The following is a 19,024-nucleotide window of genomic DNA, read 5'->3' as shown; positions in this document are numbered from 1 at the left end:
GATTGGTTCCCCAGTGATGATACTCTTTGAAGAAATTTTTCTCTACCTTTTTACCTTGGAGGAAGCCTCAAAATAGTGATCAGGTCTCAAGGAATCCCTGCAAAAAATTAAAGGTCTCAGGAAACTCCTGCATAAAAAATATATCCATAGCTCCAAAAATGTTAATTTTTTTTAAAAAAATGAGAATTTCTCAAAGAACCTATAACAAGTCAATTTCTTTCATTTGCAATTTAAATCACTGTGTAATTATTTGACTCAAAATTCCTCTTCATCTTATTTTGCTAACCTCAAGTATGCAATGTTTATATTTGTTTTATTTTCTTGTTTTATTATGTTTAGCTTCCCCTGATTCATGCTTCTTGCATTCTTTGTTCCTTTAAATGTGTTGTGCTGCTTTGGAATTTCCTTTCACCTCTGAGCACATCAACAGCTGAACATCGTTTCAGCATGAGTCCAGTTGTGTCATTAGCCACAGCACTACTTGTAGTTGTCCTCTACTCTACCTTGGTAGTTTGATTAATGCTATCTGATCTGGGAATTTCATCTTCTGGCACTGCCTCATGTTTCATTTTAAATTGTCAGTTGATAGAGTTTTCATGATAAAAAGAATTCCAAAGGAGTTTCTGTGAAATAATTGATTGATTGATTGATTGATTGATTGCATTTCTATACTGCTCTTCTCACCCCTAGGGGGACTCAGAGTGGTGTACAACATGGCAAAATGGCAAAATGCAATGCCAAACATAGACATAAAAGCAACACATACCATAACTAAATCAATAACATATAAATATGAATTAAAACCATTAAAAACTATACAAAGAAATATCATAACATGAACATAAAACATAATAACAAGTGTTAGCTATGGTGCCACTGCCATTATCTCCGAGAGATCCTCCAGAAGTGTTACTACAGGCTCCTGCCCTGTAGCTGCTTGGCACATTTAATCTGGCTCCTCAGCAAAAGCCTGTTCGACATGGGAGGCCTTACCAGAAACAGTGCTGCCGTCAGCTTAGCCTTTGGCCTCATGCAATTCCACTACTGTGGAAAGGTAATGCCATTGGTGAGCTTATGCACCTGTCAAAATTTGGGATAACACTTCATGCATTTTATGGCATAGAAATAGCCTGATAAATCTGTTTTGTTCAAAGTAGTGCTTTGTAGACTGGTCCCAGTTCCAGACCCATCTGCTACCAGTCCCTAAAGAGTTCCAAGAAATAAAGAAATTATTGGACGCATCAGGCATAAATATAGTACTGGTCCTTGGCATAGTAGAGTAGAATTGTCAGTCCCCCATATCAGATAACAATGCTCATCTCATGATATAATAACTTGTGTTGGTTTTTAAGATGTCAAACAATCCTTGCTGTTCTTATAACAGTCTAATATGGCTTGTTGTTGTTGTTGTTGTTGTTGTTGTTGTTGTTGTTTTCTATCAAGTAATATGATGGGGTTTTCTTGGCATGTTTTGTTCAGAAGGCTAAGATGTGACCCATTCGAAGTCATCAAATGGGGTTTTGTTTTTGAGCAGGGATTCAACCTCTGGTCGCAGAATCACATTCCCATACCTAAACCACTGCACCACACTGGCTCTCCTTTGAAAATGAACTCATTTTGAAGTCCCAATGGAAAAGCAGGAAATTCAAGCTTGTCCTGGAGTTTACCATGGTCAGGTTCTAGGTTTTCTTTGCACCTATGACAAATGTTTGGCAGACCAGATAGTTATTCATGCTTGCTATTGCTCATGCTAACAGCACATAAAAATAATAAGTTTGGAAAGGAAGGATATGTATTTGGAAGGATTGACTAATTTTTTACAATCAACATTTTTCTACTATTTGTTAGATTGATAAAGTAAAGCCCTATAAAATCTTTGGGGAAGGAAAATATTTTTCTCAAAAGTTTATTTCAGTGGAGTTGCCAATTACTTTTAACGTGCTGTTTTAATGGCCACTTTTAATTTAATTTACGGTAATTCAAATCTTAATGTTTTGTTATTTTCATTCTTGGTTTTTGTCATATTATTTGATTACATGTGTTACCCTAAAGGCCAGTTTCTAAGTGCAACAAATGAGTTACAGCAATACTGTAAATGAATTAAGAGACTTTTCACACGCACACACTTTTATTTTATTTACTTTGAAATAGATTGACTCTACTTAAAATATGTACAGCTTGTTCTACAGCTTTCCAGAATGCCTTTGGAGAGATGCCACATCAACTAATGTTGCATTGCGTTACTCCTATGGTTTTTCAGGAAGGGTGGTTGGTGGAAAGTAGCAGGCTTTCTCCACAGCTTCCTGCCAACCACACATCCTGCTGTACTTGGCATGAAGCATCACTAGATATTCTTTGCTCCCATGTGACTGGAATGGGTTTTGATTTTTTTTAAAGCAAACATTGGAAGAAAAAAACAACATTGGTCATTTCATAAAGTTAGCTAAGATAAGTTGAAACCTTTCTAGCCCATATCTGGTGAAATCACCCTCTGCCATAAACTATGTAGGACATTGCTCGCTATTATTGTTCTTTTTAGGTAGATGTTTGGGACACTGTGTATGTGTGTGTGTGTGTAGGGGGGAGGAGTGGTTGGCCTAGACTTATTTAGAGTACATTTGTAGTGCAGGACTATTGTGGAATGCATGCTGTCTGGACAACTGCTTAGCCTTGTTTAATGCCAAGAGGTTCCAGGGAACAGATGTATCTCCTTTTTCCAGGAATATTTACTGCCATCCTGGGAGTTGTGCCAATGCAGGATACAGAGACATCCCTAATAGTTCTGTTTTCTAACTTATCATATTACATACACGCTGTTTGATATTAAGCTCTATTTGAATGCTATGGAAAGAATTGAAGTAATGTGATCCCTTCCGAATGTGTCAGCTAGTGTACATTAATTCCCCTCCCTGCTCTCAGTAAATGTCTCCAGTTTCCATATAGTCCTGTCTTCTAGAACATTGTTTATTTGCAGTTTTTTCTTTGTAACATGTTTAGTGTTATACCATACTCCTGCTGCTTAACTAGGAAATCCTAGTTAAGAATATGAGCAGGAATGTTCCCAGTTTAAATCCAGCCTTAATCATAAATTTATGGGAGTTGAAAATCCGAATTTCTTAGTAATATATAAGTAATGTAATAGTGACAACCCACCATGTAAAGTGTTCATGAAATGGCGTATGGGAAGTAACATGAAGTGTTCTGTGCAGAAAACCAACAACCAAGTCACACTTTTACAGGCAAATCTTGGCAAATGTAAGCAGACAATGTAAATCACCAAAATTTGACTGTGTTTCCTGTTCCTAACTCCTTTCCTATCCTTCCTTTCCTTTGCAGGGTTGCTGTGGATGCTGGCTTTGCACAGGACCTGGAGAATAACCTGCTACGTTTTCATGGCTGCCACCGGCGGCTGATCATCTGGGGGTTTTGCAGCTCCTGACTGTTGACGGGAAACCTTTCTGGATGTTTTTCTGTGACTTCGTGTGAATGTGTTAGGGAAGAAAAATGCCTCTGCCTTTTGGGCTAAAACTGAAACGAACTCGACGCTACACAGTGTCTAGCAAGAGCTGCTTGGTGGCCCGTATCCAGCTGCTTAACAATGAGTTTGTGGAGTTCACACTATCGGTGGAGAGCACAGGACAGGAAAGCCTGGAAGCTGTCGCACAGAGGCTTGAGCTTCGAGAGGTAGGAACAATTGCAGGAGGTGGTTGGGGTCTCCACTTTGGGATGGACACATCATTTATGGAAGGGGTCTACACAGGAATGCCACAGCAGCCTTGCAGTAGATCAGACTATTTGTTCATCTAGCTCAGTACGGTTTACAAGAACCCCCAGATGGCGTAGTGGGCTAAGTGACTTGAAGGTTGGGTTGCTGACTGGAAAGCTGCCAGGTTCAAATCCCACCCGGGGAGAGTGCGGATGAGCTCCCTCTATCAGCTCCAGCTCCATGCGGGGACATGAAAGAAGCCTCCCACAAGGATGGTAAAAATATCAAAAACATCCGGGCGTCCCCTGGGTAATGTCCTTGCAGACGGCCAATTCTCTCACTCCAGAAGCGACTCAAGTTGCTCCTGACACGAAAAAAAAAGTACGGTTTACACTTGTTAGTAGTGCCTTTGCAGGGTCCTGGGCCAAAATCTGTTATATTACTTACACTCACTTCCTTGGGAGCGTGTCTGGGGCCTTATGGCACACTTTATATAATTAAGCATATTCTTAAAGCACATTAACACGCTTTATATACTTAAGCATATTCCTAAAGGCATACTTTAGCATATTCTTAAAATGAATGAGTCTAGAAAAATGTTGTTCACCTGGCACTAGGTGAGCCTCTCCAAGGAGTACATTTGACAGCTAGAATGCTGCAACATTTTATTATAGTTCTGTCACTGGTCTGATTGGTTGGAGCCCTCTGATAACCAATAAGGCCTTATTTTATCAGCAGTCTTCTTATAGTCGGATTTAGCCCTCATAGCTGTGAGGATATGTGAGCTATACCTCAAAATGGAAAAGCTTTGTCTGGTAGTTAGAATATCAGGTAAGGACTAGTGAGACTGAGGTTTAAACCAACCATAAAATTAATGAACTGGCGGCATAGATATTGTGAAGATAAATGAAGTGGGAATTTTTGCGGATTTGCTGTTTTGCTCATTGGAGAAAGAGTGGGATAAGAATGAATGTGTTAATATATCTAATGAAATCTGCTACAGAAATGTTGTGAATGCTCTTGAGTGTGCAAGTCAGTAAGGCATGTCTTCTTTCAAGATGTTCCATTCTATCATCCCCCCCCCCAATCAGATATGTAGTTTTGAATGTACACTAAGTTTTTTTAAGGAGCTGAGTGTTGTTTGTTCTCCTCTAAATATTTTATTTCCTTGGATTTTTTGAGTGTTTTAAAATTTCCGTCTTGCTCCTCAGTAGGCCTATTTTTGTGTACTCAGTATATGTCCAAGTTTGCTATAAGTGTATTTCATAGCCTCACTGTGACTGCGATAGACTCCAAAAGTGGATACACTTCAGGCGAGAAATATCTGCAGTCAGTATGGTTCTTTCAACAGACTTGTCCCGTGGTCTAAGTGGTGTGTATAAGGGGCCACAGTACCTTCTTCCTTTCAGACCACAAACTGTTGCTGTTTTCTCTTGGAGAGCAGAAGACTCTTGCAGAGGCAGTAGAAGCAAATCATGTAGTACAGTGTTCCCTCACTACTTCGCAGTTCACTTTTTGCAGATTTGCTGTTTTGCAATTTTTCAATAAATTCTAAAAGATTATAAATCATAAAAAATTACAATTTACAGCCTAAGAAAGGGAGGAAGGAGAAGCCAAAGGGAGAGAAAAGGAGCCCAAGTGGCAACAGGAGGAGAAGGAGGTGATTTATCAACACACGATTGGTTGATAAAGACTTAAAATAGTGTATAACTACTAAAATAATGTATAAATCTATATCTATATATCTATACCCATAATAAAAGTGAAAACCCCTATGTGTGTATGTGGCACAGGTGTCTGCTCATACAGACAGCCTCTGGCCTCCACAAACAGGCTATAGTTCCCACTGCTAAGGAGCCACCAAGTCACTCCCTTCCACTGACATTGCGGTTATAGCGAGCTCCATGAACATGTAGCCCTAACCCTGCCAATGTCCTTCCCAAACACTACGGCCCACCACGCAAGGAATGCTTTCATTTGGGGACCATTTCATCCTAGATTTTGCATTTTCCTCCATAGGCAGGCATCCCAGGGTTCTCCATTGGTATGAAATTTGCATAACCCCACCCACTGCCTTTCCCTTTCAAATCTGTCTTCATAACAAACACAGCAGAGCTGAGCAGCAACTAAATTTCCTGGAGGAGTTTGGGGATTGATTCCACATGGTGGAAGTTGTTGTTCACCCTGCATCAAATCAGATCACTGTAACTCCTGCTGGAGAATTTAGAGCAGTTGTAGTTCGCCTACACCCAGAATACTATGAACCCAAACAATGATAGGTCTGGATCAAACTTGCCATGTATACCTGATATGCCCAGATTTGAATACTGGTGGGTTTTGGGGGGAATTGACCTGGACATTTGGGAGTAGTAGGTACTGGGATTTATAGTTCACCTACAATTGAACCCCACCCATGATGGACCAGGACCAAACTTGGCACACAGAGTCCCCATAACCAATAGAACATATTGGTCACGTTTGGGGAAAAGGGACTTATAGTTCACCTGCATCCAGAGAAACGGTGACCCCCACCGACAATGGACCAGGACCAAACTTTGCACAGAGAAGCCTCATGACCAGCTGAACATACTACAGGGGTTTGTGAGAATGGGCCTTGATTTTGGGAGTTGTTGTTCACCTGTATCCAAAGAGCACTGAACCCAGCCAATGACAGATCTGGACCACACTTGGCACACAGACCCAAAATGGCAACCTTTGAATACTGGCAGAGTTTGGGGAAGATTGACCTATGATTCTGGGAATTGTAGTTCACCCACTCCAAACAGAATACATAACATTCAAAGAAAAATAATGCCTTTTTCAAATAACCCGGGCATCGCCAGGTCCCCAAGCTAGTATTAGAATAAATATAGTGTCCCTACTTTGCGGATTTTCACTTATTGCGAGTGGTCCTGGAATCTAACCCCGGCGATAAGTGAGGGAACACTGTATATCTTCCTCTAACAATATGTTTCATTTAGAGACATAGTTTCAAAATCCAACTTTATGAAGTGCTGAACCTTTGTGCGGTGTGTTCTGTTTTGATTATGCCAGCTTTGTGTGGCAAAATAAACACTGGCATAGCACTTCAAATGGGATGGTTTACATTCCTTTTTCTATATTAAGACTTTGTCCCCAATTGAGAAACAGCCTAGAGTTCAGTAAAAATGGAAGGAAGTCTCTGAGTAAGCAGCAGTAGTTTAGTTGTTGACAGTGCTTGCTGTTGTTACTGAATGAACTTCTTACCATCATGTTGTATCTTTTGCTTCTTTGGCCACAATTACCACATAATCTTCCTTCTGCTCCTCCAGTCTATTTTAGTGTTTATATGTTGTTGGTTCAAATTGTACATTGATTTATTCTGTTAACATCATTAGCCTCTTTGAGTTTCTTTTAAGAGAGAAAAAGTGTAACAACAACAACAACAACAATAATTAAGGCAGCATCTCTACCATATGAGCTGATAGCATTGGTTCAGGTCCATATGCATACATTCAGTCTTTTGGGGGTTTTCTGACTTTCAGATTTTCTGACTTTCTAGTTTTTTGTTAAGATCAGTGATATGAGAATGTCATTTGTACAGGGTACAAATCTCTTATTTAAAATGCTTGGGACAAGAAACATTTTGGATTTTAAATTTTTTTGGAACATCTGTATTTGTACAGTGAGGTAGGATCCAAGTCTAAACACAAAATTAATTTATATTTCAAATGCACCATATAGACATAGCCTGAAAATAATTTTATGCACAATATTTTAATAATTTCTGCTTCAAACAAAATGTGTGTCCAATTGAACCATCAGAAGGTGAAGATGTCACTATTCTTATCTATTCAAAATTGTGAATTTTGGAGTATTTTGAGTTTTGGAATTTCTGATAAAGGATGCTCACCTGTACTTGAACAAGTAGACAGTAATAAACCATTCTGAAAAGACTTTTCTGGCACCAACCTACCCAAATATTCCTTTTTTGGCTAGATATAAGTAATATGTAACATTGTCACAATTGCATTTACACGATAATATATTATTTATTATTATTATTACCCCATATGACACATTCTATTGATTACATTCTATCCTTTACAATTCTATGCATCTATTACTTATACCTATCTAATTTTCCCTCCCCCTCTTCCCTCCCCAAATATTCCTCATGGGAGACATCTAATTCATTGGATCCTATTTTTTTTTCATTTTGAATTTGGTTCTGAAATTTGGTTCAAAATGTACTTTTTATATTGAGATTAGAAAATCAGATTTAGGGAAAGCAGACCAGACAGCAAAACTTGGCTAGGCTTCACTCCCACTCTGAACACATTTTTCTGTGGATAATTTTTCTATTGAGGGAGGACGTGGAGACAGGGTAGAAAACAACATTTTTGAGACATGAAAAAACATTTTGGAAAAGTAAAAAATATGTTGTTTACCTTCCAACAGTGTTAACATTAAAATATTTTGTCATATTTTAATATCTTCTGTGAATATCCTCTTTAAATATTACATGTTTAGAAGAACGACCACATTTTAAGCATTGGTTGTTTGTGAAATATCCACCGCAAACCAGTCTTCACACAGACAGTGCCAGATGCCTTGCCGGTCCTTGTTAAATTACATTTTTATGCTAGTGTTACTCCAACATGCTTAAGGTGATGTAGCTTGTCAACAAACCTGTAAGATGGGTTAGGCTGAGGTTAGAATGACTGGCTAAGTCACCGAGTGTGGTTCACAACTATTTAAAACCTGTATTTGAAAACCAGTATTTAAAATTTCCTAGGGTTTAGTCTCTTCCCATTGCTAGACCACACTACTATTATAATAGTAGGTCAATGTCCTTATCTCCTCTCCTCTGAAGTGGCTCTGAAGTCCCCTCTTATATTATCTCTGAACTTTTTAATTATTTATTTAGGCACCATTATTTCTCTTCTGACATAATGGAAAGGACTTAAGATTGCCAGATTGAAAAATGGAGAAGATTTGTGTATCTTTAAGGGTGTGTAGAAGAGGGAACTTAGCAGATGTTGCTTGGCATGTAGCCAGCTAACACTTGCTGAAATTCTTGCTTCTCCACAACTTAAAAGTACAGGAGCTTGCTCCAGTTTTCACTCTGGTAACCCTAAAATAGGGACTATATTTACCTAAGAAATAGAAGAAGTGGGATTTCTTCTTTTTCCTTCTTTCACCTTCTCCAAGTTTAAAACTGAGTGAATGCATCAGTGGCTACAAAATGGGATACAGTGTCCCCAAAGTTACTTGATGCAGGAATCAATGGAAGAACAGGGAACGTGCATGAAAAGTAAAGATTAGACCAAGAAGATGGAAAAGACAGCTTGAAGGACCAAGTCAGGGCAGTTGAGAATAGGAAGGGAATGAATAAATATAAGAGTGATCACTCATTTTTCTTACAGATTCTCACAGTTGGCACAAAAATCAATCTGATGAGCTTTCATTTTTTTTAAAGGGGACCTAGTAATTAAGGATGGGGATACTAGTTTATGTGTATATAAGGGTAGGAAAGTCTTAGACAATTGTAGAACATAGACATTTCTTTCTGTACTCTTTCTCCCCTTCCATTCCTCATCTTCAGCTTTCCCCCCGTCACTGCACTCTGAAAGACTTCCACTGAACCTCAGTGGCCACACCACCCACCTCTTTCTCTGAAAAATTCCAAGTCTTTTTCAAATCTGTATGAATTACATTGAATGGATAATATATGCCAGTTGATCCAACATAATTCAACACAAGCCTACAATATTGTATGCCTGGAAAAGAGCTTTTTACACCACACTTCACCCTGCATGCTACCCCTCTATTCTGCCTTGGTCAGACCACACTAGGAATACTGTGTCCAATTCTGGGCACTGCAATTTGAGGGAGATATTGACAAGCTAGAATGTGTCCAGAGAAGGGTGACTAAAATGATCAAGGGTCTGGAGAACAAGCCGAACAAGCCCTATGAGGAGCGGCTGAAAGAACTTTGCATGTTTAGCCTACAAAAGAGGAGACATTATGGCCATGTATAAATATGTGAGGGGAAGTCATAGGGAGGAGGGAGTAGGCTTGTTTTCTACTGTCCTGGAGACTAGGACACGGAACAATGGCTTCAAACTACAGGAAAGGAGTTAGGAAGAACTTCCTAACTGTGAGAGCTGTTCAGCAATGGAACTCTCTGCCCTGGAATGTGGCGGAGGCTCATTCTTTGGAGGCTTTTAAGCAGAGGCTGGATGGCCATCTGTTGGAGGTGTTTTTAATGCAATTTTCCTGCTTCTTGGCAGGGGATTGGACTGGATGGCCCACAAGGTCTCTTCCAACTCCATGATTCTATGATTTATTTAGAGTTCACAAGCCAAAACATGCAATTTTTGCTTCTGATTCCACCTCTCATCTTTTTAAAAATAATCTTTAAAATATGTGCTGTAAACATAATGGAAAACAGCCCTAGTTATATAAAACAGAGTTTGCTAAGGAGTGTATATTGTGGCATTTCCAGAATGTGAATTGCAGGGAGTGTAAATACAATCTGGTTCTCTCCTGACACACCCTGGCTGAGAGGCCAAGTGGTAAATGCGCCTTCATTAAATTCCAGGAGTCAGTGTGGGCAGACTACGGAGATGATGAATGGAGCACCAGCAAATTTTTGCTGTTGTAGTGCATTCAAGAGACAGAGTAATCTCCAAAAAGATCTAATTGTGTTTTATATTTAGCACTAAACCAGATATGACATAGTTTTATATCTCATTTTCTTTGTATTATGCACATTTGTTCTCCTTTATAAAGATGGAAAGCAGCCCTGTAGAGTTGTGATCAGGAGTAGAAGTTTTTCATGGGAGTTGTAGTTTTATAAGGTCTTTAGCATATTTTTCTAAATAGTACTGGTGTCTCAGCAAACTGTAATTCTTATGATTGCTTAGCACTGAGCCATAGCAGTTAAAGTGGTATCAAACTGCATGAATTCTGCAGTGTAGATCAATGGTTCTCAACCTTTTTTTGACTGGGGACCATTTTTGATCAGGGACCACTTTGACCATTGGCCACTTTGACTAGAGACTACTCTCCAACATTAGTATCAAAAGGGTTATGAATCAGTTTTTGGTCAACTTTAGATTGTTTTGGTTATTTGGGGCGCTGATTCAGAACATTGCATTGGATAGACCATATCAGCTCTAGTTTCTGATACAGAACATATGCCACCCAGTAGTCGCCATCCCCTCACCCACAGAAAACCATATTTAATAATCTAGAGCTGATTTTCTCCACATGTCTCATGAACCTTATTTTAGGTCTTGTGGCCTACAGGTTGGGCATCACTGGTGTAAATGGACCTGAAGAGGAAATGACCTACATAGTTATTCTCTGCCTGCCATATTGTGGCTAAAAGGTCCTTTCCAAGCTTTACTTCCTTTGAAAGAAAATATACAGAACGTGTAATGTTCTTTCTCTGGCATGACTGAAGAGATTGGAACAATCTACTTCTCGTATAGGAGCATTAAACTAGGGATTGATGGTGTTTTATTAACAAACTGTAGTTTAAACTACCCTATTTCCCTGAAAATAAGACATCCCCTGAAAATAAGACCTAGTAGAGGTTTTGCTGAATTGCTAAATATAAGGCCTCCCATGAAAGTAAGACCTAGCAAAGTTTTTGTTTGGAAGCATGCCTGCTGAACAGAACACCAGAGCATGCAGGATTGGTAAATGTACATACTGTAGATTGTTGTACATGGAAATAATGGTAGTAATTAGAAATTCTTGATGGGATTCACAGTTTATATGCTTATGCTGGTTTGTGATGACAACTACTGTACAGTATATAATAAATGTTCATTTTTTGTTCAACAATAAATGAATTTTTCTTCATGAAAAAATAAGACATCCTCTGAAAATAAGACCTAGCGCATCTTTGGGAGCAAAAATTAATATAAGACACTGTCTTATTTTCGGGGAAACACGGTATCAACACATTATATTGAAAGCTATGGTGAAATCGTGTTAATTGAAACATGAAAATGTGCTTCCAAAATTTCCCTATAGTTCCAATTTATCTTCATAAAAATGGAAAATAAGCTGGTGTGTGTAATTGTGTGTCAATGAATTTTTAGGCAGATACATGATCAAAGATTAAGATTAAGGAAAACTCTTGTGTTTTCCCTTCATTGCGCATGAGACAGTTGGACTTGGTCGAAGAGCACAGAAGTATAGCAGTGTGACCTAGTGAATAATAACAATAACAATAATAAAATTTATTTTTACACACCTCTCCTCAAGGCAATATAGTGGTAATAATAATAATGATAATAATGATAATAACAAGCAGTCAAAGAAGAAGAACATGCCCTGGCAGAATATGTAAAGCAAAGTGAAGAACCTGCTTTGATTGAAGTCAAAAATCAGAAACTCCTCAAAACACAACAGACAAAAAACCAGTACAAGAAAACTGCACTACAAACTAGAGCTGACAGCTGGCACAACAAAACACTGCATGGAAAGTTCCTTGACAAAATTGAAGGAAAAGCTGATAAGGAGAAGACCTGGCTCTGGCTCACGAATGGGACCCTGAAGAAGGAGACAGAAGGCCCGATCCTTGCAGCCCATGAGCAAGCCATCAGAACAAATGCAATTAAGGCCAAGATCGAAAAATCAGCTGATGACCCAAAATGCAGACTGTGCAAGGAAGCTGACGAAACCATTGATCATATCCTCAGCTGCTGTAAGAAAATTGCACAGACAGACTACAAACAGAGGCACAACTGTGTGGCCCAAATGATCCATTGGAACTTATGCCTCAAGTACCACCTGCCAGCAGCAAAGAACTGGTGGGATCACAAACCAGCAAAGATCGTGGAAAATGAACACGCAAAGATACTGTGGGACTTCCAAATCCAAACTGACAAAGTTCTGGAACACAACACACCAGACATCACAGTTGTGGAAAAGAACAAGGTTTGGATAATTGATGTTGCCATCCCAGGTGACATTTGCATTGACGAAAAACAACAGGAAAAACTCAGCCGCTATCAGGACCTCAAGATTGAACTTCAAAGACACTGGCAGAAACCAGTGCAGGTGGTCCCGGTGGTGATGGGCACACTGGGTGCCGTGCCAAAAGATCTCAGCCGGCATTTGGAAACAATAGACACTGACAAAATTACGATCTGCCAACTGCAAAAGGCCACCCTGCTGGGATCTGCACGCATCATCCGAAAATACATCACACAGTCCTAGACACTTGGGAAGTGTTCGACTTGTGGTTTTGTGAAACGAAATCCAGCATGTCTATCTTGTTTGCTGTGTCATACAACGTTGTTGTGTCAATAATAATAATAATAATAATAATAATAATAATAATAATAAATAAAACTTTATTTCTATTCTGCCCTATCTCCCCGAAGGGACTCAGGGCGGATTCTAACAAACAACGGCATACATTCAATGCCATCAAAAAACAGATAAATATTGGCATAAAATCCCAAGACCGCACATATGAATACAGTGTTAAAAACCTAACATCAAATTAAACCTAATATCCGTTAATTGAGTATAACATCAATAACCTAAACCAATATAATCAGACAGAATCAGACAAAAATTATATAGTGACATAAAATCTAAATAAATATTCACAGTAATTTAAAAAGCCAAATGAAGTTCAACAGAGTTGTGTGGTTGGATTATGTGGCCCACGGTGGTAAATGGACTGATATAGACTAACAGAACCCAGATACAGCATAGTTCTCAATCAGGATCTGGAAGTGGTCTCTCATTAATTAATCCACAACATATTTAAAATTCATAGATAAAACGTATGACCATTAAAAACATGGATGCAAGATTAAAACACATTAAATCATTCATACCAACAAAATGCAAGTCTAAAATTCAGTTTAAAATAGCTTTAGGGCCAACACAGACCATACAATGTATCATAGGTTTAAAGTGGGCAATGAAAGTGTACACCAACACATGCCTTTAAATGCAAATTCTGCATCCGTCCAGATTCTTTGAGAGAGAAAGTATATAGCTACAAATTCTCTCTTAAATTTTGTCTATGAGGAGGATGCCTCTTACCTGATGGGGATTGTGCATCTCTTAATCTGAAATTCCAAAATCCAAATCCTCCAAAATCTAAAATTTTCTACATTGCTGGCTGAGAATGACACATTTACTTTCCCATAGTACATGCACAAAATTATTTTTATATACTATTAAAATATATAATCACTTTCAGATATATATGAAACTTACATTAATTTCACATTCAGATTTGGCCTCATCTCCAAGATAGTTAATTATTTACATACAGTATATGGAAAATCCAAAGCACTTCTGGTCTCAAGCACGTTGGCTAATGAATACTCAACCCGTACAAATTAATTTATTGTCTTTTTGAATAATGCATCTTTCACATATTTAAGCAAGTAAAAAGTCAGCATTGGCATAATTGTTGCAGCAAACACTGCTGCAAATAGTTTAATGATTTGGACTTCAATCTACAAATGAATTAAGATTAGTCTGTCTATTGAACTGAAGCTTGTTTCAATAGGAATAAAACTAGCTTCATTTTACGTATTGTGGCCTGACTTGTTTATGAATTATTTTCTTAAGAGGAAAGGTAATGGAGAAACAGGCATTGCATCGCCTTCCGAAAGTAGATAATGTAAAACATTTATAGCAAGCATGGACTGACCTGAATGTATGGAGCAAAATTTAGTAGTGAGAAAAATAAAATTCTACTCTTTGGGAAGTTTGTTATGAAAGCATAATTCTGTTAATATTTTTCAATGGAAACAAATTGGTGGAATAATTATTAGTTTGAATATAAGGGGAAGCTTTGTAGATGTAACATTGTTGTGTTTCCGCCTGTGTTAATTTAATGAATTTGTCCAATATTTTTGAAACTGGGCAGTTTTTCCCAAGTAGCTGTTGTAGCATTTTCATGTATATGTGAACCAGTGATTGAGACTGTTGCATTCTCTAGGTGTTTTGGATTGAGAGAATTACAGTCCAAAATACCTAGCAGGTTGGAAGTTTACCATCCTTGGTGTGTGCGGTTCTGAATTGCCTTCAATTCACATTCTCATGTGGCTTCAAAGAAGACATCTGGTTATAATGGACAGACTAGTGAGACGCCTCTAATACTAGGAATGGGGAGGAGCAGTGAATCGTGGCTTGTCTGTTAGGAAGCTTTAATTGGCTATAATCCAACTGTGTTGTACAAAGAGAAACATAACCTAATAGCTTCTGGTCTTAATTTAATGTGCACTTTATCCACCAGTTAAGTCCATCCATTCAGATTATGTGAACAAACCTACCTGAGTGTTACAATTGACATCTGAAGCCCTGTTCTTGGCTGTACTTTTAACTAATATCTCATTGGCAAAGATTAAAATGAAGTCTTCTCAGTCGTAGTTTAGCAATTCTTGAATTTACCTCCCAGGAAGCTTTTCCATATTTCCTTGTGTTTTTGTTTAGTTTTGCTCTGAAGACTGGCTTGATTTAGAAGATCCTTTCACTGTCTTGGTTTATTGGAGTCCTTTATATCCCTTCTTTTCCCCCAAACTTGGTGCTGAATTTGTTTAATTTTCCAAATTATTCTTTTGAGGTGTTTTTATTCTAGCAAAACACATACTGCACATGTCTTTGCAAAGCCATTTTACATTGACAAGTGGGATATAATTACATTACTTTGATTAATATAATTCATTTTTTCATAGGAGGGTCCCTTTTTATAGAGATTGATTCAGCCATTTTGAAGATTAGAGCATGGTTTGGATTAGGTTTTACCTCATTGCAAGGGAGTATATAACTCTAAGTGATTTATTTTCTTTCATAGGAATGAATTATCGTCAGTAACTTTTATGGGAGAAAGTAAATGTGTTTACCCATGGTGGGAAAGTGAACATAGTCTTCTAACCCAAAACCTGATGATCTCAATCCCTGAGTCAGAAGGTTGCTCTTGCATCTTACCCAATGATGGGAGCTTGTTAGTTTTTCTTTCTTATAAGTCTATTTCTTATAAGTCTTTATATAGTAAATTGTCTTAATCTATAAGGGATAAGGGTGCAATTTGCAAGAGCAACCTTTTGGTAAAATCGGGATGTGGCTTCATTTTCTGGAAAAAAAATCAACTGCCCTAAATCGTGTGAATGGGTTTAGCATGTCTATTTAAATTGAGTTTAATAAATAACACCCCCCCCCCCCCCCCGCAATTTTTTACCTTATGAACCACCATAACTGTTTGAACAGAGTTGTTTCATTAGGGGAAAGATTAAATTAAGCACTCATAATGCATTTTTAATATTATATTTAAACACATACTTTATATAGAAATTATTTTTATTAATGTATTTGTTAAAGTATTAAAGGGCATGTACTTCTGTTACATTGTTTGTTCAGAATTTCAGGTGTGAATAACTAAAGACAGTGAAAACCATTTACTCATGAAGCTGGGTTCAACCTTAGCTTCACTTAAAAGTCAATTCACTGACATTAATGGGACTTAAGTAATTTACAAAGCCCCACTGATTTTAGTAAGTTAATAATGTACAAATGGGAGAGAGTGTATTATAGTGGTTTAAGCATTGGACTAAAACTAAATCACAATTCAAATCTCTGCTCAGCATTGAGTGACCATACTCAATGCCGAGTCATACTCTGTCAGCCTCAGTTGAAGGCAAAGGAAAACACCCTCTGAACAAACTTTGCCAAGAAAATCTCATTATAAGTTGGGCCTAGCTTCACCATAATTTGGAAATGACTTGAAGGCACAAACAACAAATGTACAAAACCTAAATATTTATTTATTTATTTACAGCATTTATATTCCGCCCTTCTCACCCCAAAGGGGACTCAGGGCGGATCACATTACACATATAGGCAAACATTCAATGCCTTTTTTTAAACATAGAACAAAGACAAACAAACATAGGCTCTGGAGCGGGGCTCGAACTCATGGTCAGAGTGATTCATTGCAGTTAATTGCAGCTGGCTTGCTCTCCCGCCTGCACCACAGCCCGGGCCCAACTACAAATGAATGGCTGTGTATGATAAAATCTGTGGTTGTCTACCCATCCATTTGAGTAGAATTTAACTGCCCTGCATCAATTTTTTGCAATATCTCCAGTTTCACTACTACTACTTGCAGAATTCTCACATTATTTGCTATTTCCATTTCATGTCGAGTCAAATTTGATTCAGAAGTACTTTAACCACATTCTCTTTCATTAAAGGTTGTTTTTCTAGTACATCTAGCAGGAAATACAACTTTTTCCATTCATAATCTATATAATACATAATATTTCCTTTTAGCTTTTAAGTGATTTTAAGAAATAGGCTTGTTTTGAATGAAATGAAGTTTCATTCAATTTCCATTCATTCCAGTTTCCATTGAGTAGAACAATTTCTTCTTGTAATGTTTAAGATCATTCAAAGTAAATTGTCCGGGCTGCTTTGCATTCACTGGTTACCAGTAATCTCATTTAAAGTACAATTTCTGCCAAACAACTCTTCATCTCTTTTTGATTGCCTTTAACTGTGAGGACAGTGTTTCAGTGCATGCAAATGCCACATCTACGCTGTCATACAATGCAGTTTCTGTATCCAGATTATCTGATTCGAACTAGATTATATGGCATTGTAGACTCATGTAATCCAGTTCAAAGCAGATAATCTGGATTCAGAAACTGGATTTTATGGCAGTGTAGACTGAGCCTAAGTCATAAATATTAGTGATGTTTGGAATGGCATTTATATAAAACCCAGCAAGGTTCTTGTGCAGGTGTGGTCAAACATGATTTTATTTTCCCTTTGGAATGTGATGTCTTCTCCATTCCAAGGCATGGCATGGCATATTCAAATCCAGTTATCGCTAAGTGACAGAGGAGTGTTGCTCTATGTACTGCGTTATTTGGTCTTATAACTCAATATCAAAGATACAGAAGTGTTCAAGATTCTTAAAGCATGGTATAAGCAATTGCAGAGTTACTGAGGTCCTTGCATCATAACAATTCGAAGTTGTAGCAATCATTTCAGCAGTAGTGTCACTAGGGTTGATGTCCCCCAGTGCAGTAACTCAAGTTGTCACCTCCTGTACTCAGCGACTCTCTTGTTCAGACTCATAGCCACTATAGCCAAATCAACAGTTTCTGGCAGTGATGCCTAGTAGTGGATGGTAGAGATGCATCACTGTAGCAACAACAGAAGCTTTTGGAAAAAGAAAGGGGGTAAATCACTCATGTTTCAGCATAGTAGGAAAGAAGTCTCAAAGGATGATACACTTTAGAGACACCCCACCCCCCGAACCGAGCAGGTGGTACAAAGCAAAGGAAGAAAGGTATTGAATTAAAAAAGAACTGAGGCATTTATTAAGAGCATAGTGCAGCTACTTTGAGGGTCACTAAAAACCTAGATGTGGAAGAAGAGACCAAGAAGCAAGGTTTGCTTGGCTAGACACTTTGTCAGATAAATTTTAAATAAAAATAATACATTTCTGCTGAAACATTTGTATAAGCAGGGATATTGGTTTCACCATTTCTGATGATATCACTCGGGCCCCTTCTACACTGTCCTTATATTCCAGGATCTGATCCCAGGTTATCTGCTTTGAACTGAATGATATAAGTCTCCACTGTCATATAATGTGGGATAAGCAAATAATCTGGGATCAGATCCTGGGATATAAGGACAGTGTAGAAGGGGCTACGGTGTGGTCCACACTCCCTGCATCTCCTAGTGACACCACACAATTCAGCACAATATAGCTTACATAGGCAATATAGAGCCATATCTTGAACAGTCATGGATGCCTAACAAGACAGATACATCATCAATTGCAATGTTGACCTGGATGAAAGAATGTAGATATTCACTACACCTAAAAGCATTCTCCTCAAATGTTCCATTTTTGAAGCATATTGTACTTCTGATTCTGCCTTTCCCTTTAAAAACAATTTTGATGTAGTCTCATTATTGATCTTAGATGGAAGACTCCTCTCTCTACCTTGCTACAGGTTTTAGAACAAGCACTATGCTAGATTACTCATATACTCTGAAGCTTTTAAAATAGAAGTTTTAACTTAGCATTGTTTTATTCCTTCCAGAAATGGTAGTAAATGCTGGTGTTAGTGTTGATTAGAGTCATCACTTGCTGAATTCCAATGGAGCTGATTGGTTATGTAATTACAAAGTCTGAAGTCATTTGCCTACCATTAAAATGATCATTTCCAAGATTTATACAAAGAAAACTGTATACATTAGGGATGTGAAAATCTTTTAGTTTTGATGTTGTTCATTTTCTCTGAATCTTGTTTGCATGTTCTCCAT

The 19,024-nt window shown here is 38.0% G+C and overlaps 1 protein-coding gene across 5 annotated transcripts in view; it reads left to right on the top strand.

The window, feature by feature from the left end:
- ptpn21 (protein tyrosine phosphatase non-receptor type 21) overlaps positions 1–19,024 on the top strand; it is a 70,286-nt gene that overhangs the window by 6,463 nt on the left and 44,799 nt on the right. For all 5 annotated transcript variants that reach the window (XM_062968376.1, XM_062968374.1, XM_062968378.1 and 2 more), the window contains exon 2: positions 3,337–3,684. In XM_062968376.1, coding sequence (XP_062824446.1) covers positions 3,505–3,684 — 180 coding nt within the window. In that variant the 5' untranslated portion in view covers positions 3,337–3,504. The remainder of the gene's footprint in view (positions 1–3,336; positions 3,685–19,024) is intronic.

Source organism: Anolis carolinensis, chromosome 1 (assembly GCF_035594765.1).
Source record: "Anolis carolinensis isolate JA03-04 chromosome 1, rAnoCar3.1.pri, whole genome shotgun sequence".
Taxonomy (NCBI): Eukaryota; Metazoa; Chordata; class Lepidosauria; order Squamata; family Dactyloidae; genus Anolis; species Anolis carolinensis.
Note: the sequence above shows the minus strand (reverse complement) of the source record. Positions and strands in the feature narration are given on the sequence as shown.